General features: G+C 36.9%; 3 protein-coding genes and 1 long non-coding RNA gene across 4 annotated transcripts in view; 1 reads left to right on the top strand and 3 right to left on the bottom strand.

Moving 5' to 3' along the window:
- The window catches only part of LOC121656124 (Ig heavy chain Mem5-like), a 101811-nt gene extending 89464 nt beyond the window's left edge, over positions 1-12347 (bottom strand). The window contains exons 1-2 of the mRNA XM_042011191.1: positions 12271-12347; positions 11882-12177 (exon numbers count right to left, since the gene is read on the bottom strand). Coding sequence (XP_041867125.1) covers positions 11882-12177; positions 12271-12313 — 339 coding nt within the window. The 5' untranslated portion in view covers positions 12314-12347. The remainder of the gene's footprint in view (positions 1-11881; positions 12178-12270) is intronic.
- LOC121656110 (immunoglobulin gamma-1 heavy chain-like) overlaps positions 1-27838 on the bottom strand; it is a 343586-nt gene that overhangs the window by 156582 nt on the left and 159166 nt on the right. The gene's annotated exons all lie outside the window — the stretch shown is intronic.
- LOC121656402 lies at positions 9656-10020 on the top strand. Its single transcript, XR_006013392.1, has 2 exons — positions 9656-9884; positions 9956-10020. It is a non-coding gene; the product is annotated as an uncharacterized LOC121656402 (long non-coding RNA).
- The window catches only part of LOC121656377 (immunoglobulin mu heavy chain-like), a 101078-nt gene continuing 90192 nt past the window's right edge, over positions 16953-27838 (bottom strand). The window contains 11 exon segments of the mRNA XM_042011427.1: positions 16953-17306; positions 17451-17599; positions 17706-17993; positions 18093-18410; positions 18600-18929; positions 19085-19369; positions 19488-19802; positions 19895-20191; positions 20316-20636; positions 25757-26053; positions 27302-27358. Of these exon segments, the coding sequence (XP_041867361.1) occupies positions 17298-17306; positions 17451-17599; positions 17706-17993; positions 18093-18410; positions 18600-18929; positions 19085-19369; positions 19488-19802; positions 19895-20191; positions 20316-20636; positions 25757-26053; positions 27302-27358 (2666 nt within the window). The 3' untranslated portion in view covers positions 16953-17297.

Below are 27838 nucleotides of genomic sequence, written 5' to 3'. Positions count from 1 at the left end.
GTCAGCATGTTCCACGGTAAATTAGGTTTGGTGGGGTAACAAACATTTTAGTAAAATCTCATCACATATTGATCAGGTTGTGAATTTAAAATAATCAGCATTGATGATTATTTTCATTTCACATTCTCAATATTATATAATACATGCAAAGCGTTTCATGTTTGGTTCAAATCTGGTTCAAATCATTAGTGGTCTAAGAGCTCCTCCTCTGTTTGATATCAAATAACACAAATGTTCAAACTTCTTCAGGTTTACTGATGGTTTGTGTTACTGTGACTGTCTCACACTTTAATAAACTCTTATCATTTTCTTCTTATTTACAGTCATGGATTTTTTGAATGAGTTTAAAGCAAGACTGAAATGAACTCTTTAGAGCATCTTTTCAGTGTGAATCACAAAAGCACATCTCATCTTAAGCCACTACATTTCTATCCATGTGATCTGTCTGATCCAAGCTGTGTAGGTAGGTGCTGAGAGAAGAGAGAGACCTAACAGCTGATGGCAAGATGATGACCATGCTGCACAGTCAGAAAAATAATAAGTGCTTTACAAAAGATAAAACATGATTAAAGCTAAGCACACACAAGCAATTACACGGCAAATACAGAAATAGATTACAGAACAAATTAGAAATAAAAATATTTTATTTTTGTGTTTTTATTAAATACAAAAAAATAGTGATTTGAGAGTAGAAAAATTATCTGAAAGGAAAAAAATATATTTGATATAAATATTTTTCACACTGATAGCAAAAGATAATAATATTTGAGACTAAAAAAAGTATTTGAGAGTAAAGAAAGGCTTTTGAGAGAGGTTTTTTTTTCCTAGAAAATTATTTTTTTAAATGTCAAATTATTTTTTAAATGTGCTGTAACAAGATACTTTATCTCAAAACTTTTTTTAGTCTCAAATATTATTATTTTTTGCTATCAGTGTGAAAAATATTTATATCAAATATATATTTTTTTTCTTCAAGATAATTTTTCTACTCTCATATCACTATTTTTTTTGCATTTAATAAAAACACAAAAATAACTCCATATAAAAAGAGAATGTTAAAGAGTGAAAATTAAACAAAATAAAATTTTGAAAAAGTGTCACCTTATTACTGGGTATTAAAAGCAGTCATGAATAAATAAGTTTTAAGTGTAGATTTAAAAATGACCAGATGTGAGATAAGACCCAGATCAGGGGGCAGCTTATTCTAGAGCCTCGGAGCAGCAACTGAAAAAGCTTGGTCAGCCCACTGTTTACATCTGGGTAAAATGGTAAATGGTCTGTATTTATATAGCGCTTTACATTATACATCACATTCACCCATTCATGCACACATTCACAAGCTGACGGTGGAAGCTGCCACGCAAGCTCAACCACGACCCATCAGGAGCAATTAGGGGTTTGGTGTCTTGCCCAAGGACACCTCGACATGAACCCGACTTGGCCGAGGATCGAACCGGCAACCCTCGGGTTATGAGACGACCGCTCTACCTTGTTGAGCCCCACAAATTCAATAGAAACTGGTGGGGCGATCTTAAAGACCTGCCATGTTCATGAACAGTTAAAAGCTCAGATAAATAGGATGGTGCAAGTCCTTTAAGAGCTTTAAAATAAACATTAAAAGTTTAAAATCCAATGGAGAGAACAAAGGATAGATGAAGTGTGATCTTGTCTGGACATGTTCATCAAGAGCCAGGCAGCTGTATTTTGCACAAATTCAAGGTGGCTGAGGAAGGACTTAATGTCACCGGCCTACAATGCATCACTGTAGTCAAGTCTTGAGCTGATAAAAGCATGGATGGCTTCCTCAAGTCCTCTGTGACTTAGAAAAAGTTTAGCTGTCGCCAGCAATTACAAACTCCCAGATTTCTGACAACAGAACTGGACGTTGAAGATAAGGGGGGAAAACCATCAGTCATGTTGTCTCATAAATACAATACAATCAGTTTTATCTTAGTTCAAATGTCGGAAATTCTTTCTAAGCCAAGGTTTAATGTCTTATAATAATAATAATAATACATTTTATTTATAAAGGCGCCTTTCTCACACTCAAGGTCACCGTACAATAAAAACACAACAATGAATAAATCCAAATAAAATACAAGAAAAACATAAAACAGTGATTGCAACAATGTACATGTTATAATGAGTAAGCCAGTTTAAACAGATGTGTTTTCAATTTGGATTTGAACAGATGAATAGAATCAGAGTTGCGGAGGTCAGGGGGGAGTGAGTTCCACAGATGAGGAGCAGAGCAGCTGAAAGCTCTACTCCCCATGGTGACAAGGCGAGCGGGGGTGAAGATGAGGTGAATTGCAGAGGAGGATCTGAGGGAACGGACCGGTTTGACAACACGGAGGAGATCAGAAAAATATGGAGGGGCGAGGTTGTGTATGGCCTTAAAGGTTAACAGCAAAATTTTATAGTGAATGCGATGGGTGATGGGGAGCCAGTGGAGCTGCTGTAAGATGGGGGTGATATGATGGATGGATGGGGTTCTAGTGATGATTCTGGCTGCTGCATTCTGTACCAGCTGAAGTTTATGAATTGATTTCTGGGGAACAGAAGGGAGTTGCAGTAATCCAAGCGTGATGTGACCAGGCTGTGTACAAGTATGGCGGTGGTGTGAGGGGTGAGAGAAGGGCGTAGGCGGTTGATATTGCGGAGATGGAAGTATGCGGACCGTGTTATGTTATTAATGTGTGATGTGAAAGAAAGAGTGCTGTCGAGGATGACACCCAAACTCTTTACCTGAGGGGAGGGAGAGATGGAAGAGTCATCAATGGGAATGCAGAAACTATCAGATTTAGAGAGGGTGGATTTGGTGCCAACTAGTAACATTTCGGTTTTACTACTGTTTAATTTGAGAAAGTTTGAAGTGAACCAGGACTTAATGTCATGAAGACAATCTGTGAGTGAGGTAGGTGGGAGAGTGGAATTTGGCTTTGTGGAGAGATAGAGCTGGGTGTCATCTGCATAACAATGGAAATGTATGTGGTGTTTTCTAAAAATATAACCGAGGGGGAGGAGGTAGATGATGAACAACAGGGGCCCCAGGACTGAGCCCTGGGGCACACCTGTGGTGACTGGGAGCGACTGGGAATGGGATGATTTCAGCTGTACGAACTGAGTGCGGCCAGAAAGGTATGATTTGAACCAGTTAAGAGGGGTGTGGGTAATGCCAATAGAGGAGAGTCTAGTCAGAAGGATGGAGTGGGAAATAGTATCGAAGGCCGCACTCAGATCGAGAAGGATAAGAATGGATAATAAACCAGAGTCAGCTGCTAGAAGGAGATCATTGGTGACTTTTAGTAATGCTGTTTCAGTGCTGTGGAGTGGACGGAAACCAGATTGAAATTCTTCATATAGATTGTTAATGGATAGATGGGCTCGGAGTTGTGAGGAAACTATTTTTTCCAGTAGTTTTGAAATAAACGGCAGATTGGAGATGGGACGAAAGTTATTAAGGTTGTTAGGGTCCAAGCCGGGTTTTTTAAGTATTGGGGTGATGGCAGCAGTTTTTAACAATGGGGGGGACCAGACCAGTGGTGAGGGAGGAGTGTATGATGCAAGTAATGAGCGGCGCCAGTGAGGAAGCAGATGCTTTTACTAGGAAGGTTGGGATGGGGTCTAGTCGACAGGTGGATGATTTTGATTTCCTTATTAATTCAGTGATGGCAGTGATAGGGGGGAGAGTAAATGCAGAAAGAGAGATGGAAGGAGGCAGAAGGGGAGGTAATGGAGAAGGATTATAAGAAACATTTGGAGCGAGATGTTGATGAATATTCTGGATTTTGGATGTGAAGAATGAGATTAGACTGTTACAGAAAGCAGATGAGGCCATGTGAGGTGGAAGGGAGTCAGGAGGTTGTGTAATATTGTTCAAGAGAGAAAATAGAGCCTTTGTGTTACCTTCATTAGAATTAATTAAACTAGAATAATAGGTGGATTTGGCAAGTTTGCAGCAGTCCCTATAGTAAGTGATGTGGTTTTGATACATTTCCTGGTGGATAGTTAAACCAGTTTTCCTGTAGAGTCGCTCCAGTTGACGTCCTTTGGTTTTGAGTTTTCTGAGAGCAGGGGTAAACCAGGGTGAAGAGCAGTTGAAAGTGACTGATCTAGTTTTTAGAGGGGCCAAGTTATTGAGCAGATTCTGAAGACTGTTATTGTAATGTGAGACAAGATCATCAGGGCTAGAGAAACTGTCAGGGTGGGGTAGAGCGTTAATGGCAGTAGAGAGAGTGTCCAAGTTAATGTCCTTAATGTTACGGAAGGATATGTCACGTGAGCGCTTGTTTTTTGCAAGAACCAGACTGACAGAAAAAGAAATGATCATATGGTCAGAGAAGGGGAGCACATCAGTTTTGCAACCAGTGGGAATTAAACCTGAACAGCAAACTAAGTCAAGAATATGACCTTTTGAATGAGTTGGAGCAGTAATAAACTGCTGGAGACCAAAACTGTTAAGACAAGACATAAAATCCCTGGTGAGAATATTATTTACATTGTCCATATGGATGTTAAAATCTCCAAGAATTATTATGTTGGGCGATCGTGAGGAGAGATCAGCCAGAATGCAGAGAAGTCATTTAAAAAGTCCTTATTGGGCTTGGGTGGACGGTAAACTGTAGCGATGAAGGTTGGAACAGGACCAGGCAGCAGTAGGACCATTGATTCAAACGAGGGAGCGGAAGGGGCAGAGACCTGTGAGACTCTCCACTTCTCACGGGCAAACAGCGCGAGACCACCTCCACGGCCGGAGTCACGTGGTTTGCAATAGTAAACAAACCCAGGCGGGTTAGCTCCATTTAGGCAAGTGTAGTCATTTGGCTGCTGCCAAGTTTCAGTCAAACATAAAAAATCCAACTCACGGTCGACGAGAAGATCCTGGACGAGATGTTCCTTGTCAGTTAGTGAGCGGATATTCAGAAGACTGAAGTTTACGGTGGTGTCAGAGTTGGTAGCCGACCTAGCTAGGTGGGCTAGCACACTGTGATCAGCAGCACGACCGGTGTTCCGATGAGGGCGCCTGGATGTGGACCAAATGGACTTTATCTGTTTGGAGTTGTCCGAGTGGTAGTTCCGCCGGGAACCCCGGTGAATGGTTCTCCGCCGGGGAAAGACAGCCAGGTCAGGATGGAGGTGAAGGCATAAATCTGAGGGTTCATACTGCAGTGGCCAGCAGGAGGCGACCTCAGCGGCGGTGGAATGTGCAGTCATCGGAGAAGAAGAGGCAGAGGTCACAGTGGGGGCGTTTGATGTAAATGTAAACAGTCATGCACGTGTGCAAGTTTGCACCGCGTGTTGCATATTAGCCGCAAGTATGCGGCAACCCGACCTGTTCGGATGAAAGCCATCTCCACAAAACAGTGAGGCACGGTTCCAAAATAAATTAAAATTGTCAATAAAACTAACATTATGGGAGCTGAAGATTGAGTGGAGCCAAGTATTAAGTCCAAGTATTCTGCTAATGCTTATGTGTCTAATGCAATTTGATAACAGGTCTATTGAATCTTTTCAGTCAGACTTGTGCAGAATATAAATCTACACATCATCATAGGAGTGAAAGGACATGTTGTGTTTAGCTATAATAGATCCAAGTGGCAGCATGTACAATGAAAATAAAATAGGACCAAGAATATAGCCCTGTGGGACACTGCAGAACGAAGAGCACTGGATGAAGACAGGTCAGCAGTCATTACCAAATACCAGCCATGTCAAAAGCTGCTGTTAGGTCAAGCATGACTAACATAACAGAACATTTAGCATCAACCAACAGAGCAACATCATTATAAACTTGTATGAACTCTGTGCTATGACATGACCGGAAGTTGGACTGGAATCTCTCTCAAATTGCTTTCCAAAAAGGACTACAATTGAACAAAAACATCTTTTTTTCTGAAACTTAAAAGGTTAAATGAGAAACTGTTCTACAATTAGATAAAAATAAAGGGCAGAGGTGAGTTTTTTTAAGAAGTGGCTTAACCACTGCACTTTTAAAAGCAGCAAGGACAAATCCTAAGCAAAGGCAAGTATTAATAAACAGAAGACTAGGCTGAAGATTATTAAAAATCTCCTTCAGGGGAGAAGCAGCTGGCTGTGTCACCTGTTTTCACTTTACATCTGCCAAAGAAAACAGATTGAATGTAGACTCAGCATAAAATCCCTGAACAGCCAGTGTCATGTGAGCATACTGTTGGTGTTTTTTTCCTGAATGAGACATGATCCAGCAGCAGAGAACATGTTGACACTAAATGGTGATCTGGAGACTGAAGCTTTTGTGTCCAGGGTGATCAATTCCAGAAGGTCCGGTGGCAGCAAGTTAATCACTTAAGGAATCCCACTCCTGAAATCTAGCTGCTGTGGAAATTTCTGTGGTGAGCAGAGAAAAAGAACGACTATCATGGATAATGAATAATTGGTAGTAGGAGTACAGGATGGTGTTTTGTAACAAAACAGTGCAGCTGCAGATAAAACTGAAGGCCAAAGTGAATAAAAATACATACATATGCATATTATGCATGTACAAATTTTCTCATCACAACCCACACATCACTGTGAGTCTGGTCACAGTGTTTCACACAAAAGTGTGTTGTGAGGTGCAGTTAGAGACCTACACATGGCGGCACCACTTGTAGCTTGTGTGCCGTTTATGATTCTCTAAACTAAGAGGATGCACCTGGAGGATATCCTGTTGCCTTTATTACTAATCATTAGTGATCAGTTGTGTGTCAGATATTAAGCATGCTGTACAGAAAATAGATTTTTATTGTAAATGTTTAATGTATGTATAAAATCCTGTCAGAAAAAAAATGACATGACAAGCGTGTTTTTTATTGACGTTTATTATTATTATTATTATTATTATTATTATTATTATTATTATTATTATTATTATTATTATTTTTATCCCCAGTGATAATTTAATTTACTATACATCAATCAACCTTTTCTTATGAAGCTTTTCCTATTTAATGGTAGCATTTACTTACTTTTCTGACTTCCATTCATTTGCCTGTATTTGACCCAAGATGATCAGGTGACTGGGAGGTCCACAGGAAATTCAGAGCAGAGTCAAGAGGACAGAACTACAACCTGTGCATGTGGCAAATAATCAAAATAATAATTACAAACCAAACTTCTTTTCATGTTATAGCTTACTGTCATCCAAAACTCTCCATGAGGATGGGTTGCATTCTCTACAGAACATCAACAGTAGGAAGGCAGGTGGTCCAAACAGGCTTCCAAGCCAAGCATAAATATTTGGGCTCACCAGTTTGAAGCTGTTTTCATTAACATACACTACCACTCGAACAATTGGACACACTTTTCCAGTGAATCTAATGGGAAAATGTGTACAAACGTTTGACTGGTAATGTACTTAAAAAGTCACTAAAGGATCTCACCGTTCCTACAAGGCCAAAGAGACCTGTTAAGGGGCATGTGCTCAAAGTCAAAAAGGGGTACATCGAACCTGATTTTAAAAGACTGCATGTGAGGCAGGAATCTGGTAATGGTACAGCTGTTACAGTTGCAAAGAACTACATGTATATAACACAATGCACTATTATATACTGCAATACAGATAGATTTTATTTTGACATGGACATCACAATTATAATACAGATGAAGCTAAAAGGGGAAAAAATGGGGATGGTTGTTAGTGATACAGGGGCTAAACTGTAACCTGTGGTTCACACAGGATGCCCATGGGTTGCCTGCAGGTTGCCACAGGTCAGGTTAGGTCGTGTCGGGTTGGATCAAGAAATTTTCACTTTAATTGTAGGGCAGGTGGGGCGGTTTACTAAATAAGTGTGTGCAATACACGTAACCCCCAATTTTACATGATTTGTTGTTGCCAGTGGTCTCTGTTCTCACACACATTTTTCAGGCCAAATAAAATCAGCCTTTAATTGTATATTGAGCATGTATTTAAGAGCGGTGGGACGAGGTGGGTTGTGAAAATGGGTTTGGTTGTGCAAGACTGGGTTGGGGTGGGCAAAATAATTTGTACATGAAAGACCCAAGGGTCACTTATTGTCGTGGCAGGGAAGAGTAAAAGAAAAATCAGAATAAAGAAAATCTATACAAAGGAGCCAATCCATACATAGTTTTGGCCTTCATCTGGCAGGCTCTTGTAAATATACCTTTTTCTAGGAAAAAACATGAAACAACGTACACTTAATGTTTTTTCACCATCTTACCGATCATTTGACTTCAGTAACATATTTGGCTATTCTGACTGACAGCAACCAGAGGAGGTCCTGTCATCAGTTTCCTGGTGCCACTTAAAGAACTTCATCTCCAAGACCAAAAAAAGAGAGAAAAATACAATTGATTTAAAAGAAAAACAAAAGAAAACACAAGAACACGTACTACAGCAGTTTTGTGAAATAAAGGGACTAAGTGGAACATGTAAACAAGATGGTTTTGTACAACATTTAACACCATCCCCAGTGAAAGAGTTGAGCAATTAATAAATCTGCTCATTTCACATGTGACCTTCCACAATAAAGCCAAGATTTAATCCTTAAACAAAAAATTATACAAGTCTTGTAAATTTGTCTTTTTTATATAAACTCATTTGACTCATTTCAGTATCTGTTTATATTCAGAAATGCAAATACATACCACACAGCCATGTGTGTGGCTGTAAGGAAATGTGTTGCTGGTCTGATGATTCCTACAAAGTCTCAGTCCTGCAGGTGTTCAGAGATGCAGACGGAGGAGGAAGTGACTCTCTGAAGATGATATGTTTAGAAAACACATGAAACTGAAAACTTGCAGATCTCAGCTGAATGTGGTTTGTAGACTTGATGTTATTTAAAATGTTCTTGGATCTCAATGTTGTGTTCTTAAAAAGCTTTAATGTTTATTTTAATTTTTAATCAGATTTATCTTAACTACTGAATCATATGTAAAAGAAGCAAAATAACAAAATATAAAAAATGACAAATATCAACATCACAATGTTTTCTGTGACAATATAATTTGCTATTGGCATTAATTAATAATTCTGAAGAAAAGTAATAATTAAACATGAACTTAAAAAATAAAAACAAATGTAGTTGTGTAAAAAAATAGTTAAAAAATCAATTTAAATCAGAATTTTCCTGAGTATTTTACTCAGCAAATAATCAGAGGGTGCTAATTTCCATGTTGAAAAGTTATATATTAAAATCCATAGTTTCAAACTTTTGCAAGTGCTGCTAATTTTCTTATTTGTGTCAGATATTTGGCATAGTTTTGTTATAACTAGGTTAGGTTGTAGGACACCATGTACATGACCTGTCTGTGTTACTGACTGAATAATTTTTATGGGTCAAATCGTTCCCCTGATAAGAGCAATAATGTTGCATTAAGTTACAATTCACAATATCTCCCAGATCAGTCTTTAACTCTCAGCAACACCACAGTCCCTTCTCTCTAAAACCTCGTTTCCACCAACGGGTGTCATGGTTCTGTGTGTCTGAGTTTTGCAGGTAGGGTTGAGCAGGTTGCCATGGGGATGAAGGGCGGAGGCTGGAGCCACAATTGATCCCACCTGCAGCGCATCAGCACCTTCGTTAGCCAGCTTACCTCCCAGCTATTTAAGATCATGCAGGAGCTCCAGTCTTCGCCAGATTGTCACACTTTACTGCGTGGTAACCAGGCCTCATTTTAAGTCTTACCTTGTGCCTTGTTCTCAGTAAACTTATCTTGTCATCTTAATTCCTCAGCCTTAGACCTTGCTACCTTGGATCACCACAGCACCTTGGATAAAGACTGTCCCTCATGCCAAGTCGACTGCCTGCCTGCTCGCCCTGCCTGCAAACAAACTCATTCCACCTCCACCAGCAACCATCACCTGGCTTACTCCTCCACCGTCAGTCTTCCTCTGGAATACAGTAAGCCGCTGCTATAGCAGACATAACCCAGCACCCTCTCAGACCCACATTAATCCTCTGCCCTCTCATAGGAAGATCTTCCCGGACCTGGACTAAGCCACTAACATTTATTATAAATAAACATTGTTTGCATCTCACTCCTTGTCTCACTAAGTGTTCTGCATTTGGGTCTGCTTCTTTGTACCGCGGTCTCCGACCCTGTCAACGGGTGCGAGTCGGGATGGGATGGTTTGTAAAATGTAAGGTGGAGTGGCGGTCTTCCAACAGTTTGTGTTCTTTCTTCTTAGCGGTGCTTTGCAACTTCATTTTAAACAGAGATTTAATCAACAAAAACAAAATCTGTTCATCTAAACAAGAAACCATTCCTGCTTTGTTTTTATGCCAGGTCGCACAGAAAGTGACTTTTTTTTTCAACCAATTTCTTTTAAATAGTGTTTGCTCAGTCATTAAAAACAAAAAAGTTTTAATGCTGTACATTAAATATTTTTCTGAGGACTACATTTTCCTGACTACTTACAGGTTGGAAATTTATGAAAGAGTATTAGGGCCACTGAAGAGAAAAGAAAAATACAATTCTGACTTTTTTCTCAGAATTCTAACTTTAGACAGACAGACAGATTTCCTCCGGCTTCCACCTGCTGGTGTAGAACCAGGTTTGAGTTAAAGTCTTTGTGAGAGCTCTTTAGTTTATTGTACAGCTATACTATGCAACAAGAAAGCAATAACAAATTTGAATCTATTGAATGTTAAATATGTTTTCTCTGCCTTGTATTTTATTTATTTCTGTATTGTGTTTTCATATATTTTATTATGAAATATTGAAAACTCATGTTAAACCCCTCTGTCTTTCCTGTAAATAGAACACTGAACAGTAACAGAAACAGTGAATTGGTTCTGCAGGGGTTTAACTGGCTTGATTAGCTTGACCTGTGAAGGTCAGTTTAAAATCATGCAAAGGTTTCATGTTTGTTGCTCAGGTTTCAAACTTTGGTGCCCCTAATTAAGGCTAATCTAACATCCGTCTTTCATCCTGCACCTTCTCTCTCATCTTGAGCTCCCATCAACTGGTAAAAGTCAGTCCAATGTTGACTTTTCTCTGTCGCTTTTTATCTTTCTTTATCTCGCTTGTTCTGATAATGTCCTCTTTGCTAAATCAGTCATGGTGTGCATTCAAAATGACCAGCGTGTTGATATCCAGTTGCTGGCATGTGAAGCTGTTTCATAAAGCAAAATGCAGCTGTCACGTGATGCCCTGCAGTGGAAAAAAGAGTTATAAAGTGTTATTTCTCAGCCGCAGGATGCTGCAAGGCAATGACAGTGTGCTTTAATATGAGTCAGAAGCATAGAGTTTTACATTTGGAAACTTTTTGTAGTATTGCATTAAACTTTGGCTAATTCTTCAAATACAAACTTAAATTTTCTGAAGCCAGACATGAGTCTCCATGTCACTGCATACAAGTCAAGCTATAACATTCCTCTATTAGTATGGCAGGAGTCTTTGTGAATAGAATAATATAATTTATTGTCTGTTTACTAAATCTCCACCAAGCCACCATCACTCATTTAGTTTTTCTGTTTGCTTTTTTTTTGCTTTTCTTTAATTGTCAGTAGCTCATGAAGAAAGGGGGTTAAAGAGAGAAATAGACTCAGCAAAGGGCCAGGCTGGGCCTCAAATGTGGGCTATGTCAGTCTGTAGCCTGTATATGTGGTCAGTTGAACTAAATGCCTCCTTTCATTCTGCTTGTTAAAACATTTTAAATGTCTACAGTGATACACAGGCTTATATTTTTCTTTTTAGAACTGAAAACAGGCAATAATATTATTGATCTTTTAAATACGTTTCAGTCTTGAATTGATCACAAGTTAGACTTTTTTTCATACTGACATTGTTTAAACTCATTAGTGGTCTCAGAGCTCCTCCTCTGGTGGCTTCAAGTTTAGTGCTCATACCATGAGGTTTTTGTTCAGGTCTGCTGATGGTTTGTGTTACTGTGGTATCTCGCACAGTAATACACAGCTGTGTCTTCAGGCTGCATATTCTGTCCATTCAGAGTCACTGTGTTACTGGAGGATTCTGCACTGATACTGAACTTGTCCTTTAGTGAATCTTTGTAGTCTGAGGTTTCTCCAACCTTTGCATCTCCGATCCACTCCAGTCCTTTCCCTGCAGGCTGTCTGATCCAAGCTGTCCAGTAGCTGCTCACAGAATAAGAGACCTGACAGTTGATGGTCAGGCGCTGACCTGGCTGCACAGTCATGGAGGCTGGTTGTGTCAGTGTTTCACACTTTACACCTGGTCATGAAAAACATGTTGAATAATTTGAATCAGTGTAATAAAACTGATTAGTCAGTTTGATCATACTGTCAGTGTCTAAATGAGACTCACAGGATCCAGCAGCCATCAGCAGCAGCAGAGCTACAGAGAACATGTTGGTGTTGAAGGTGATCTGATGGGAGCTTCTCTTCCTTTGCTTTTATAAATGACTGCCTCTAAGTTCACTTTGCATCAAAAGGACCACAAGAAGGAGGGACCAGTCATACATAAATAATGGTGTAAGCATTCTCTGTCCCCTTCATTTTATAAAAGATTGTTATAAACAATAAGACACATTTATTTACAATTCACAAATTGTATTGAATTCAAACAAAGCTGGAACTTAGATACAATAAATTAAAGTTACTATGATGACCTGTAGAATAAACTCTGACAGCTTCAGAAATGTTTTGTCAGTGTGAAGAAAAATACAAAAATAACACTTTAAAGATTCTTTATGATCCACTGCTGTTTCGTCACTTTTCTTAAACATAAAAATATATTTTTATGTAAGATCAATAAATTTTAAAGACAGAAGCGAGAGGCTGGTTGTGTCAGTGTTTCACACTTCACGCCTGTTAAATTCAGTTAAATTCAAGACCTGAGTCATTGATGCATTTACAGTATTTCAGCTGAGTAATGAAATGTATTGTACACCTTTAAACATAAGAATGTTTTTTTATTTTTCTTGATTGTAACATCTAAACTTGACTAACAAAGAGTAAAACTGTTTCCTTTCTAAGTAACATTTATTTTTATTTTATTTTTTTTATTAATGTTGAATATTAACGTCTAAAAAGATAATTTTTTCTGGTGTATTGCTACATGTGGTTTAATGGATTGAGTGACGTTTGTAGTTTTGTCTTTATGCACATAAAACGTTAGTGTAAAACATTTCTATGTATGTGTAGATAAAAGCTAAATATAAAGAATGAATTTTAAAATAAATTTTCTTTAATGAAGGAACACTTGAAATGTAAAGAACAGAAGCCAAATTGTGTAAAAAAAAACAAAAAAATAATAACATATATATATATATATATATATATATATATATATATATATATATATATATATATATTAACTCTCATTTGATTTCCATTCAATTTCCTTGTGAAAAAATAACTAGACCAAACAAATTAGAAAAATGAAAAGAAGCTAAAATATTATGTGATGATGACCTCGTGTGACCTGCTGCTCCTGCAGGTGCAGGCTAGCAGGTGAAAGAGTGGAGGGAGGGGAGCGGCGCATCCAGGTTGTAATGATAATACTGATGGACGACGTCACCTTGTTGTGTGTTGCCAGCAAGAAAAGCATTAAAAAAGTTTATAATGAAAAGACAATCCAAGCCATCAGGTGCTTCTTACAGAAACCGTAGGAAGGAGGAAAAGGGAATCCAAATTAGACGTTTATCTGAGTCACTGATCATCAATGCAGTGTGTGTTAACTTTTCATTTTGACTTTGACAGTGTGCTAACACTAGCTAACATAGATGCACTGTAACAACAATATCTGAACAATATAATAATTAAAGTACCACCTATATTATGCAAAAAAAAAAGAAAAAAAAAAGAAAACATGCCTGTCATAATGTCAAAATGACAAAGTAAAGGTTTGATACGACATAAAAAAAAACTTGTTTTTGCAATGCAGCATTTATGCAACTGTCTGTTTATTGTAAGGGTAGGCTGCTGCTATTTAATGTTACTGCTGTAAAATTTAAAGTAATTGTTATATTTGTATTTGTCCTGAAAAGAGCTGCTAGAGAGGAGACCTCAGCCTCAGTGTCTTCACCAGAGGCTCTCAGAGAGGAATGTAGGTTAATTCAACAAAGAATGACTGCAGTACTATTATGTTTTATAATGTTTTTTTTATCTAAACAATTATTAAATAATATATATGTAGCAAGCAGATATAAATGAAGAACACTGATTGTACAATGCAGAAATGTGATAAAGATGATTGAATACAGTCAGACGGCCTGTTAGTGTCTCTGAGTGGTGGCCTGGTGGCTGGATGGGCATGAGGGAATTATCTTAATAAATAAACCACTTTGTGTTACAACTTACATATGAAACATGCTTCTAAAATGTAGTTTGATTGCTTGATTGATTTTTTGTTTTATACAGTAGCATTATTTGTTTTATAATTATGTTAGCAGCTTTTATAATTTGTGTTTTTTGATTGCACCGTTTTACGTTGTTTTAGGATTTGCACCTCTGTCATTTCTTGTCCTGGACTTTTGAACTTAACATTTAGTTTAGAGTGTTTCAGTGTGACTTTATTTTGTTACTCCTAGGGCACCTGCCAACCTAGAGCCAGTCCTGCTCACAATTTATTTATTTAAATAATATAAATAGCAAAAATAATAGGGATTTCTTTTCATGATTTAAAAAAAATGTTCACTAAAAGAGCAAAGACTGATAAAATGTGTTTAAAAGTTGTGTTTTGTGTTTCTTAATGAAAAATTGTGCAGTTTTTACTTGTTTCATGTAACAAATATGTAGTGTATTCTGGCCCTTCCTCGAAGGAAAGATTGGACACGTCATAGACTTTAATTTTCTATTTAATTAAGATCTGATGGAGCTTCTTACAGATGAGGACAATTCCCCCGACAAGCAGTAAGAATCTGGCTTTTGGGTAACTGAGCCTACCACTCTGTTATTTATGACTTGGTCCAATTTCTACAGGTCACAAGGACAACTCTGGTTTACAGAAGGAGTGCAAGTTGAACTTTTCCTAAACTCTGTATCTGGGAGGTTTATGAAAACAACCTCATATGCACCCACAAATCTGTCATGATGTGACTAAAAAGAACGAATGTTTTACTGCTTTCAGGTGGCGGTCCAGACTCATGACCTGGGGACCATCTTCTGCTCTCAAAATTGTTTTTCTTTCCGAGCTGATAAGTTAACACCCACAGGTCTAATCTCTCAACTGGGACAAAGCTGAGGCCATCTGGTGGGACTCTGCCAGGACCTTTGGTTAACTAACTTCATCCACCTAAAAACTGCACACTGGAATATGAATATGAAAGCTAACAATAGCATCTACAGTGGACGTGAAAAAAGTGTTTCTTCCTGATTTCTTATTTATTTGCATGTTTGTCACACCTAATTGTTTCAGATCATATATATATATATAGTCATTACAACTTGGAATGCAGCGTGGTTGTTGGTGCTAGGTGAGCTGGTCTTAATATTTCAAAAACTGCTGATCTACTGGGATTTTCATACATGATAGTGACAGTTGTCTGGATCAAAATACTTTTTTGAGAAGAATGAGCAGAATGGTTGAAGATGATAAAACAAAGCAACAGTTACTGAGACAACCGCTGCTTGCATCTAAGGTGTGTAGAATACCATCTCTGAACGCCGGAGATCTTAAATCTTAAAGTAGATGGACAACAGCAGCAGAAGACCACACTGTCTGCTAAGAACAGGAACCTGAGGTGACTGTTCAAACAGGTTCACCAAAATTAGACAATAATAAAATAAAATAAAATAAAATGTGCAGACTCTGCTAAAGCAGTATTCCAGATCAGGTAGTTTACACATGTATGTCCAGCTTAACGTTTGCTGCTATTTTATGTTTTCTGCACTTCTTGTTCTACCAGGAAATAATTTGTAGACCAGTCATGCTCATTTCGCTGCAGCATCTTTTACTGGGGTTGGTCATAACTCTGTGCTGTACTGAAAAATTCATATATTCTGAAGAAGTGCATTTTTTACTTTTTGCCTGTGTTGTTGAGAGATGACCTCTGAGCATGTTTAAGCATGAATTTGATCTAAACTGATCTTTTGTATACCTGATATTCTTTTGGTAACAACTGATGGGGTCATTGTCTCTGCTTTTTAGAATATGATCTATAGCAATAAGCTTGGATTAAAACCAAACCAACTTTCTCAGTTCTACGGGAATATGACGGTTTCACTAAGAAAGTTTAAAAATAACAAAACCGATATTGTTTAAAGTATTGACTATTGGTTTAAAATACAAAATAGATTGTGGTCACCAACGTTAAAGCAGCTGTTTGTTGAGATGTTGTTCCCATACTTCTACCTTTCATCTTATTTAAACTCACCCCTATTCACCTGTCATGGTTGTTTCAGCCACTAGAGGACAGTAAAACAATGTGATGCAAACAAGACATGATCACAACAAGCTGCTTGTCTAAAGGCCTCTTGGGGTCATTTCTACTAATGAGAGTACCTACTGCAAGATGGTCAAGTAACAGGATAAAAAGACTTGCTGCAACTGAAGTGATGGTGTTTATTGTGATAGCTCTTATTGTTTAATTACTACTTCATAAGTACATCAAACCTTGCAAGGATCCTGTTTCACACAGAGGCGGCGCCACTATTACTGTATGTGAAGCTTTGTCTCCCTCTTGTGGACAGTCTGCATAATACATGCATGTTAGTAATGTTGCATTGTGTATTAAAATACGTGTAGTTGTCATCTGTGATGTTATGAAAAAAATTCTCTGTCTAAATGTAGGAATAACTACAGTTAATATTAGGGAATGCAAGAAATTTATTTGTATAGCACATTTCATGTACAAGACAATTCAAAGTGCTTTACATAAAACATTAAAGCAGGGTGCAGAGAGCAATACAAGTACATAAAAAAAAAAAGATTAAAATCACTTTGCTTGCTATGATGCTGGACAGGACAAGTTAAAAAAAAGATTAAAAGAAATGCAATTAATGAAATAAAAACAGAAGGAATCTGCTAAAATAGGATAGATAAAATGCAAGAGATGTGGGGAAAGACAATATTAAAAAATTATTCCAGCTTAAAAAAAAAAAATAGATGTAGATTTTGACTTCTAAATAAATAAAATCTAGTTAAATGCAGTAAAACATGTTTGACTTATTGATCTAATTTATTCATAGAGTAGTTTTCATGCATACCACACCACATACATGACTGAAATATGGAGAAATAATAAAGTTTGGATGAAATTCCATAAAATTCAACAAGTTAAAAGCACACACACAAAAGAACTATATCAGTCCATTACAAGTGAAAGTAAGTCAAAATATGCCAAAAAAAATCCTAAGATATTTAGATAAATGAGATCTACCCTTTTGTTATCATTTAGTCTGAAAGGGAAAAGAAAAGTTATGAGTCAACATTTGGTCTTTTTTGTATAAAAGTATAAAGATTTGACTGAATAATCAAATTATGAACATTTTATAATCACATATTAAAACTACACAAAACAGCCAAAAAGTGTTAAATCTTACCTTAATAATCATGATGACGACAGCAAATATGACAGTGATGAAGAAAAGAACGAGGTAAAGCACAGCCATATACCACGTTTCCACAACTGTATCTTGGCTTATATCAGCATGCGTGATGTCATCAAAGAAATGGCAGTGCTCCAGTGTGTCTGGAAAACAAGTAGAATAAGATGTTAGTTGATTGTTGAATTAAGTTTATATCAAACTGAAACTGTGAGAGACTTAAATGTGCAGGGCAAACGTGGATCACAGCACCTGTTTTAGATATATTCCGAGTCAGGGTGGTGTTTTCATGTGTCACCCTGCAGGTGATAACCACCCCGGGTAAGGAGTCCACTTGGGACAGACGAAGGCTGCTTTGAATGCTGAACTTTCCATCTGGTCCTCTGTGGACCTCACTATTATTGTAGTTTGAAAGTTGTACATTTTCATCACGAAACCAGGTGATGTTAATGGATGCAGGGCTGAAGCCAGAGACCAGACACACAAGTTCGTTAGAGCCTTGGAGCAAGATGGCTGAAGGTTTGCTGTGGGTCACTGAGGCTGGGGAAGATGACAGAGAAGCATACATTTGTTTGTTTGGTTGGAGGCAACTGAGCAAAATTTATAAGTATGAAAACTGAAAACTGAGAGTGAGCTCACCAAAAACATCATGTATACTGCTTCTAACTGGGGTCTCTGATGATTCATGTCTGACAACACAAGTATAAGTTGACTTTTTGTCCTCAGTCTTGGATATATTGAGTCTGCTTCTCATTGAATAAGAGCTTCTTCCTGGGTATTTCCATGGAGGACTGTTAATGTAACGAGAGGATGGGAGTCTCTGGCTATTCTCTTCCCAGTGCAAAATGATGCTCGATGGGAAAAATCCAGAAACTGAGCAAGTAAGCATGAAGTTGTCAGACGCAGACAACTCAGAGGCAGTTGGTTGGATTATCGTCACAGCTGGTGGATACAAATCTTGAAAAACAAACACACACAAAAAGACAACTGTAAATAAGGGTTCATATTTTGACCTTTTGAGTTTAAAAAAAAAAAAAAACATTATGGAGATGATTACTTTTGTAATCAGTATTATAGAAACTTTCTGTTTTAAACTGGTGTATTTTCCAGAAATCTCAGAGAGGCTTGGTGTGTCTCTGACAATACCTTTGCTTTTGCTGATGTAGTCCTCATGACCCTGATTAGAACATCGATGCTTTCCTTCACAAGACACTTGTTTATGTGCAAGCCAATCCTCCGCTGATACGTTGAGAAAGCTGCGCAAAGTCTCTGTACCATTGCTGTGATCCACAGGTTGCTCCACATAGAGGTTAGAAGGTGAACAGGTTTTTCCATCCACTGTCCATTTGATGGAGAAATCACTGAGATGAGGGCCGACCAAAAGGCAGGTGATAGTCACATGTCCCTTGTTCTGAAGCTGCTCTAGTGGTGGTCCCTGAACGTAGACACCAACTCTCTGAGAGGATGCTGGAGTCACTGAACAACAGAGCACAATGATAAATTAAATAAAAATACAATTGTCAGTAACAATCATTAGAAAAATGTTTGGATTTGCAGAATATTATTAAAGAAGAGTCTGACTGCTTTTTCAGAATTAAATTAGTTATCATTATAAGCTGTTTTCATTTTACCTGAGCAGAGACTGATGTTCTTTCTGAAATGTTTTCTCAGAGAGCTGTCAGATGCTTCACAGGTGAAAACCTTCCCCGTTTTCCACTCCGTCTGAGGAACCAGTAGCTTACTGGTCACTGCCACATATCCATTTGAATCTATGCTGATGTGTTCAGTCGATGAGGATATCTCCTTTGACTCAGATAACCATTTAATTTGAGGGTTGAAGCCCAATCCAGAGCATAAGAGTTTCTGTTGTCCTGACTCTTCACTGGGGGCCAGAAGGAGTTCCACTGAGGGGTCCACTAAATAAAATGTAGGAAAAACACATGAATGATTCAACCAGTTATATTAATAATCAACAGATGGATTTAACAACACAAAAACTGATCAGTGTTGAAAGAACATGAAGACAAGTCTCACCAATTATTTTGCTAATGGAATTAGACATGAAAGGTGTGATGGAGAGGCCTTGGTACACTGTGCAGGTGAAACTCGTGTCACTAGTCCAGTAACGTTGAGGCACAGAGAAGCTTCTGCTGACTGAATGGTGGCCTGGAGCTTCAGGAAGTTCAACATACTCTTTCTCAGACATATCAACTCCATTGGCCTGAAATGTGACGTAAATGTCCTGTGAGGAGAGTTGTGTGATGTCACACTGGAGCGCAGCAGTGTTTCCCTTCAGCAGTTCTGGTAGAGATCTCCTGATCTCCACCTGCGGAGCTTGAGGTGGAGGTCCTGCATGAAGACAGCAGGAAACACAACAGCTTTCATGCCTTAGACCTTCTATAATAAAGACGTGTTGTTTGTAGGATGAAAAGTTGCCTCACCTGCTACGTCTACTGTCTTCTCAGCAGATGTGAAGCACTTATGTTCTGCTCTACATGTTACTTTCTTCATCTGCTTCCACTGACTCGGGGAAACTGTAACATCACTGATTATATGAGTTGTGTTTGAAGTCGTTGTCACTTTATCACTTGGTAAGACCCTCCCATCCATCAGCCAGGTGATTTTGGCATTAAAGGCAGTGTGGAGCAAACATGTGGCTTTCACCTCAGAGACTGACTTCATTACAGTCTGAAAACTGGGAATCTCCACGTGGATGGAAGGAGAGTTTCTTCCATAAACTGCAGAAAATATGGGTTATCTCACACTTTAATCTTATCTCAGTTTTACAGTTCATTGTCGTATCTGTTTTTTGTTATGACATGATAGATGCTGGTAATTATGTGCTTTGTTTCACATACTTACTGTGACAAATACTTGTTGCCTTTTTAAATGTAATGTCTTTGTGAACCGCCTTGCAAGTAAAACTTGAACCATTTTCCCACTCGTCCTTGCTTGGCTGGATCTCAGTGGTTAAACTGTAGGTTTTCTCCTCTCCGTCCATACTCTGCAACATCCTTTCAATCGGTTTAGTATGAGCTAGATGCACATCGTTCTGTTGCCACTCCACGCTCACCGCTTTGGGGAAGAAGCCACTTAGGGTACAGATGAGTGTGACTTGTGAGGCCCTCAAATCACTGTCCCATACAGGGTACAGTGTGATATTTGGAGAGAAAACCTTCATTCCTGTGACAGAAAAAAGTTGCATTTACATGTTACATGCATGGTAGGATTAGGGATTTTTTTAAAGTATAAAAATAATAATAACAATAAAACTAAACTAAATTAAACAACAAAAGACAAAGAATTTTATTCATACATACCTTCTGATTTAATAAGAAATGTTTTGCAAAGTTTCAATCCTAAGTGCAGTTTGTTTGAATTTAGGCCAGATGGCAGAGTTGTACTTTTACATTGAACAGTTTTGTAGAGTCTTGCAAAAACGAGGCTGAATGTCAGTTGCACAGATGTTGAGCTTGACAGGGCAGAGCGATTGGGGAAAGCAGCGAGCGGAAGCCTTGTATAACACCCAGGTCCCCAAAAAGGTCCAAATTACAGAAGTGAAACAAAGCAAGAGCAACAGAGCATCACAGACACCAGGTGCAAGGTGGGGTTATTCCAGTAAAAGAAACAGAGAGAATATTTAAATATCTCATGTCAGTTTACATAAGCTACGCATACGACTTCTTCTCATGACTTTGCCAAAGGTTTTTGTTCACAAGTCTTTTAAGAACAGACTGAAAGAGTAACTGACTGTGAAATCTCCCAATTTCCATACTGGGCTGAACGTGGGCTGTTGAGTCCAGGTGCTGCTGGTGTGATGAGCATAACATCATGAAACATAAGATACACAGTGTGAAGTTAAAACAATACTATTTATTGAAGAAAGTAAAACTACAAATATAAACAGCTTCAAAATGTTGCAAAAGAGAAAAATATATCAGAGGAGCACATTAATTCTTATCTTCATTCAACAGATTAAAAAAATAAAAATAAACTCTCAGAATAAGAAGAAAAGAGGAGTAGCATCTCTTATTACTTACATTATAAATCAGATATGTAAAAAAAGTTGAATTTTTTTTCTTCTTTTTCTTTATACCTTTTTTTATATTCTTCTTGCTTCATTTGATCTGAAAAGAAATAGAAACAAAATATAAAACTTAAAAGTGTGATTGTGCTGCTGATTTTAATTTTTAATTAATTCACACAGATCGATCATTATTTCATCACCAGTTAGTCATTTTTCTTTGCAGTAAGAATGTTCCAGCTTATTTTTTGTTAAAGCTTATTGCATTTATCTAATTGACAAGGAAATTTAATCAACTAAGCATATATTTTATATCCCCAGAATAGCAGCAGCCCTCACAAAATTACCATTTAATCCATTTACTGTAGATTATTGTTATCAATATAACATACTTCTCACATCAGTATTTTAATGATTGCATCTAGAATAATCTGTGAATGGGAAGTCATTTTAATTAATTATTATGTTAAGCTGCATATGCTTATATTTTTTTCATCAATTTCTATTTTATTATATGTAGGATGTTTATTTGCATGTTTGAGTGCACGTCTGCACTATCAGTTTTATCAGTTTTGTGCCCTTTAATGTCCTGCTTAATTATTAGTAGATCACATTTTAGTGACGATGTGGTGCCTTACTAAAATTAATTTAACACAGAATGATCCACCTCTGCTACTCGGTTTAGGTATGCAATGCTAAAAGCAAGTATATATTATATATAGTATTATAGTATAGTAGTATAGTATTATATTAGTATATTTTACTAATACTTGCTATTATTTATTAAAATAATATTCATTCTTATTAATTTTTATATATATATATATATATATATATCTTTTAAATTTATAATGGTACATATTTTTGCTTTTCTTAGACTGTTTTTTTTTCTTGTAAATAATCTATATTGCACCTTCTTGCTGTGATGCATGTTCACCTTATTCTGTCTTTCTGCACTTTATTCTGTAACAAGTGAATTTCTCCACTGTGAGATAATAAAGTCTAATCTAATCTAATCTAATGTTGCCCCAAGGAAAAAATAATGAAATAAATAGTTTCTGCCTAAACGTCACTATTATAAATCTATTGTGCTTTACTTTTATGGTTGAGTTAATTCCAAATCTGTGCTCAACACTGAAAAATGAAGGTTTTATTACCTTGAAAGTTGTGGTTCCAATAGTGAACAGCAGAGTGATGAGGAACAGAAGGATGAAGGTGAGAGCTGTTTTTGCCATGTTATCTTCCTCTGCATCCAAAGCCTCTTTCCAGACGGAGGAAGTTTCAATCAGAATTTCTGGATACAAATCAGAAAATCTCTGTAATAACTCACTCTCAGCAGTGGACAATTATTTAGGCGACAATGACAAACACCTACATTATAATTTTAAAGTATTACATTCTAAAACCTGACAAGTCAGTCAAAGGTGGTTTTATTTTAAAGCAGATATGCATGTCTTTAGATTAAAGTCATTATTTCAGTTTAGTAATGATCCTGACTTGCTTTTGAGAGACCCCATTATCACTGTGACTTGCACCACTTGACTTGAGATGTTTTCACTGTTTTAGAAACCACAGAGCCTGAGTCAGTCATCATATCAGGGGCAAAGACCCAGTAGAGGAAACACACACACACAAAGACACGTCACAGAAGCTGCGTTAGCTCTTAAACTGCAGACAAAAAGATTTGTTTTATACAATTATTGCCTGAAGTTAAAGTTAGTGAGGAGGTGATAATACAGTATGCTTTTTAAAGTTTCTTATATATCAATATTTAATTATTTTGCTACATGTAAACATGCAGACATCTACAACTACTTGATTTCTTACTTGCGTTAGATAAAGACAACACTAAACAAGGACAGGAAGTACAAGAGACAAAAAACAGAGTTGCAAAGTGTATTTTTTTTATTATTTTGATTTTGAATCTGCATTAATAACACACAAACACAATGTCATATCACAAGTAACACACATCAAACAACAATGAACAGAACAGAACACAGAGAAACACAAGGTAACATCTAGGCCTTGCACGTTTCAGGGACGTTCATGTTGAGGTTGACCATGTTGGTGTTTTTAAATGTTCTATATCCAATGGATCTGACAATGGATTTAGCTGAATTTGCCACAGATTTGTGGTAAACAGCACAGCTAAACACTGCATCAGGCTTTTCCCACTGTGCAGTGGTGAGGATTAAGTGGCTGTAAACAGAGTAGTATCCATCTTTTTCTACAGGGTCTGTGGTATTGAACGGGTGTGTTGAGTCTGCCTCCACATCATCAACAAACCAAGACACAAAAACCTCACGGGGAAAGAAGTCTTTCACAAAGCAAGTCAGGACCACCTCGTCTTTACTAGTATGTTCTACTGGAGGCAGCATAAACACAGAAGGACGCTTTTCATCAGATCCTCCTGTAAGCATGAGAGAACAGTTAGAGCTGGTGGCATGAGTACATGCCCTACAAGTACTGCAAAAGACAAACAAAAGCTCAGTTTCATGTCATAACAGAAATCAATGCCATAAAAAGAATCTTTAAAGAGTTGTCTTACCATAGTTTCTTTCATAGGGTCTCTTCAGTGGCTCAAACCAGTGTTTATGATGAACAAAACAGTTGCGCTTCAACCCCTTGCTCCATTCATCATAAGTGATGTCAAGTACAGCTTCGTAGATGCCTGGTTTGACAGCTTTGTTGGAAGAAACTAATTCCTTTCCGCTTTCGTCCTCCCACACAACCTTCTCAAACCCACCACTATGGACTGTGACACGGCATGTTAAAATTCCTGCTTTTTTTAAGAAGATGTCCTGGTTTGTGGGTTGTATAATAGCTATATCCACATCTGAGGTGGGACACCCTTCACCACCTAAGTGAAGAATTAAGAAAAAATAATAGAACAAATCAATCAAAGCAAAACAAAAGGAATAGAAACATTTACATAAAAAAGTCTAGATATACTCACCGGATGTACACTCTTTAAAGAACACATCTTCTCTCTTTTCAGGTTCTGCATTGTTTTTCCCTTTCCCCTTGAACACACATGTGAATTTTGTGCTTACAGAAAGCTCACTGGTCCTGACTGTGAGCAAACTTGCTGCACTGTACAGTCTTGTTCCGTTGGTGTCTTTCCTTTCGCTGGCCAATGAGCTGATTTCATCTACTGAGTTGTTGAATTCTTTGTCATCTTTCAGCCATTTGAACTCAAATGTATTTGGAGAAAAATCTTTGGCAAAGCATGAAAAGGAAGCCTCTTCTTTTCCATCAACAGCAGATGAACACACTTTAAGAGTTGGCAACTCATAAACCACATCTGAAAAACAAACACATACACAAATATATGTTTGCAGAAGCAAGAAATAATAATTATATATGCAGAAGTCCAGAAAAATAAATGACCAAGTCTTTTACTTTGATATATACGTTAATTTTTTAAATATGATTCTTCTCACGTCAGGATTTACTCCATCTTGTTTCTGAAGTGTGCATGAGTGATAGAAAATATATCAAGAATAATAGTATAGAATAAAGCAGCATAAATGCTCACTTCTGCATATACACTGACTGGCAAGCAAACAGTTAATAATCGACAGATGGTGAAAATGGTATTAGGCAGCGGGTAAAAAGAAAAAGGATTAGTTAGCAAAGAGAAAGAAGCATAACGTGCCTCTGTAGTCTCAAGACAAGCAGTTAATTAGTAAAGATGAAAAAAGACTCATCAGGTTAATATATCGTATGTTTTATTGTTATCAGTCCACCGGGTCTACCCTGCTAATTATAAATGCACAAATATTTAAACATGTGCCAGAGCTTTGACTAAGTTTTATACCCCAAAAAGTTAAACCACTTCATTTAACCTATTTGTTTTCAAAGGTGCTTTAGCCTCTACCAGTGTTTCTCACACAGCACACACAAATGTAATTGTTACAGTTAACTTTCAGATATAATTTTACACTTATCGATGCATTTACAGACTGTTTACTCATTGTCCCATCACAAGTAAATGTAGCTTCATGCAACCTTTTTTACTTTTATTAACATCAAACTACTCATTACTTTAAGACACAGTAAAATGTGATCATTATTTTAACTTACACAAATGTGTTCAACACCGTTATACTCAAAATTTACTGTCAACACCCAAAACTGATCTTACAGTTTTATCATAAAAATTTATTTAAAGTAGAATCTCTTAACTTGTTTAATCATTCTAAATGATAAGAAACATTTACCAATGAAAATAACCACTAAAAAGCAGTAATTAATAACTTAGCATATGTCTTACTTGGCTTGATCACAGTAGCAGGTCTTTCCCCCGCGGCGTGTTTTGCGATACATCTGAAAGATTTTCTTGCGTCCCAGTCCTGTCTCTTGACTTGGATCTGACTAATTCCCATATATTCACTGCCTTTCTGTATTGCAGGATACTGGATGAAGTCAGGCAAAGGTGTTTCATCTTGTTTCCATTCGAAAGTCAGTGAGGAGGGAGTGAAACCGGTGGCAAGGCACCCCAGGGTGACCGTGTCTCCACTCCCAGAGCCACATGACATCAAAGGAAATACCTCTGGGGCCTTGGAAGTCGCTGAAGAAGAGGAAAAAAAGTATGTTTAGAACACCTAAATAAATCTTTAAATAATACGTTAAATATTCTTTGTGAGGAATTATTTAAAGAGAACTGAATTACTGAGTTTATCTAATTACATAACAAAAGGCAGGAAATGCTGACGTATTATGTTCTCCGGTCCCATTCAATCTCTTTTTCTTTTGTAAAAATGAAAAAAAAAAAAATAGAATAAAGTCATCAATCATACACGTTCTCACAAATGTTTTACTTTTTCTTATTTTTTGTAATTTTGCTTACCTGATGACACCGTTACCATTGTCCCTTTTCCCCAGTAGTCAAAAGCAGCGTAGTAACACAGTGCTGGATCTACTCAACTCTTAATATAAAAACACTTCTCTACTAAAATTCTAACATTTAAACAACCTGCAACCCAACTAACCGCAAACATCAATTTTTATCTTTTTTTTTAAATATTACATTGCAAAACTTTTCATATTGAGACTCTAACAGATTCATACTTACATTAAAACATTATAACATGCTTTTTAGAATTTAAAAAAAAATATTTTTCAGTAGACGTTGTAAGCAAAGTCAAGTTTTCATAATTAGAGGAACATACGACTTCTAACAAAAACAAATTACAATGATAAACTGTTTCATAAAGTTTAGATTTGTAATTTTTTAGACTATCAGTTATTAAATTCAGAGCTGTTCATGGAATAATGTTATAACCAGATCTAACAGCTACAAGAATTTATTTTTGACACGTTTTTGTCACTGAACAAAATGTCAACGGTTGTCTAATTACCATGTAATGAACATGAAAAGAACAATATGCTATATATTTTGTTCATGTAATTAAAAAAAATGTATGTCTGAAATTAAAAATGACCAGATTTCATACCTGATGTGACGACTACCGTGCCTTTACCCCAGTAGTCAAAAGCACCGTAACACAGAGCTGAATCTACTTTACTTTTAGTACAAAATGTTTTATTGTCTAAATTATTAAAATAAATAAATAAATAAATAAAATAAAATCTTGCTATTTTATAATTTTACACAACCCATTAAGCATTAACATGAATTCTAACATTGGATTTTAAAAATATTCACACTGCAACTGAAAGGTCCACTGCAACAAGGACCTGACTTTTTAAAATATCTAAACATGGACATAATTTTTAAAATATGTAAACATGGACGTAACTTTTTAAAATTTCTAAAACACACAATACTACAGATTTTAAATGGTACAAATCTTACCTGATGACACCGTTACCATGGTGCCTTTTCCCCAGTAGTCGAAAGCCCAGTTGTCACAGTAAAACATTCCTTTCACAGTTCTTACAAACACCCATGACGACAACTATCATTTATTTCTACATAGTTTGGCTTGGAGATTATTTTAAAACTAGTCCATAAATGTTTCCCTTTCATACAATTATATACAACTGAATCTAACAGCCATAAGGTTTAATTTTCGATGAATTTTTGTCAAGTAACAAAATCCCGTTGACCATCTGATAATGACCACAATTTTTACAACTACATAAAAACAATTAAAGAAATTTTAAATATTCTTTTTAATGCAAATGTATGTCTCTGATTAAAAACAATATTACATACCTGAGGTGACGGTTACCATTGTGCCTTTTCCCCAGTAGTCAAAAGCGTAGTCACAGTAAAACACATGATCCACTACCCCATACTAAAACCCTGCTGACTCTTTAATACAAATTACAAGAAATATTTAATTATAATCTACTCTTTGACATTGTTCCCTTGAAAGTGTGGACTGTA

Source organism: Melanotaenia boesemani, chromosome 2 (genome assembly GCF_017639745.1).
Source record: "Melanotaenia boesemani isolate fMelBoe1 chromosome 2, fMelBoe1.pri, whole genome shotgun sequence".
Taxonomy (NCBI): domain Eukaryota; kingdom Metazoa; phylum Chordata; class Actinopteri; order Atheriniformes; family Melanotaeniidae; genus Melanotaenia; species Melanotaenia boesemani.
This window is presented reverse-complemented; position numbering and strand designations above follow the sequence as displayed.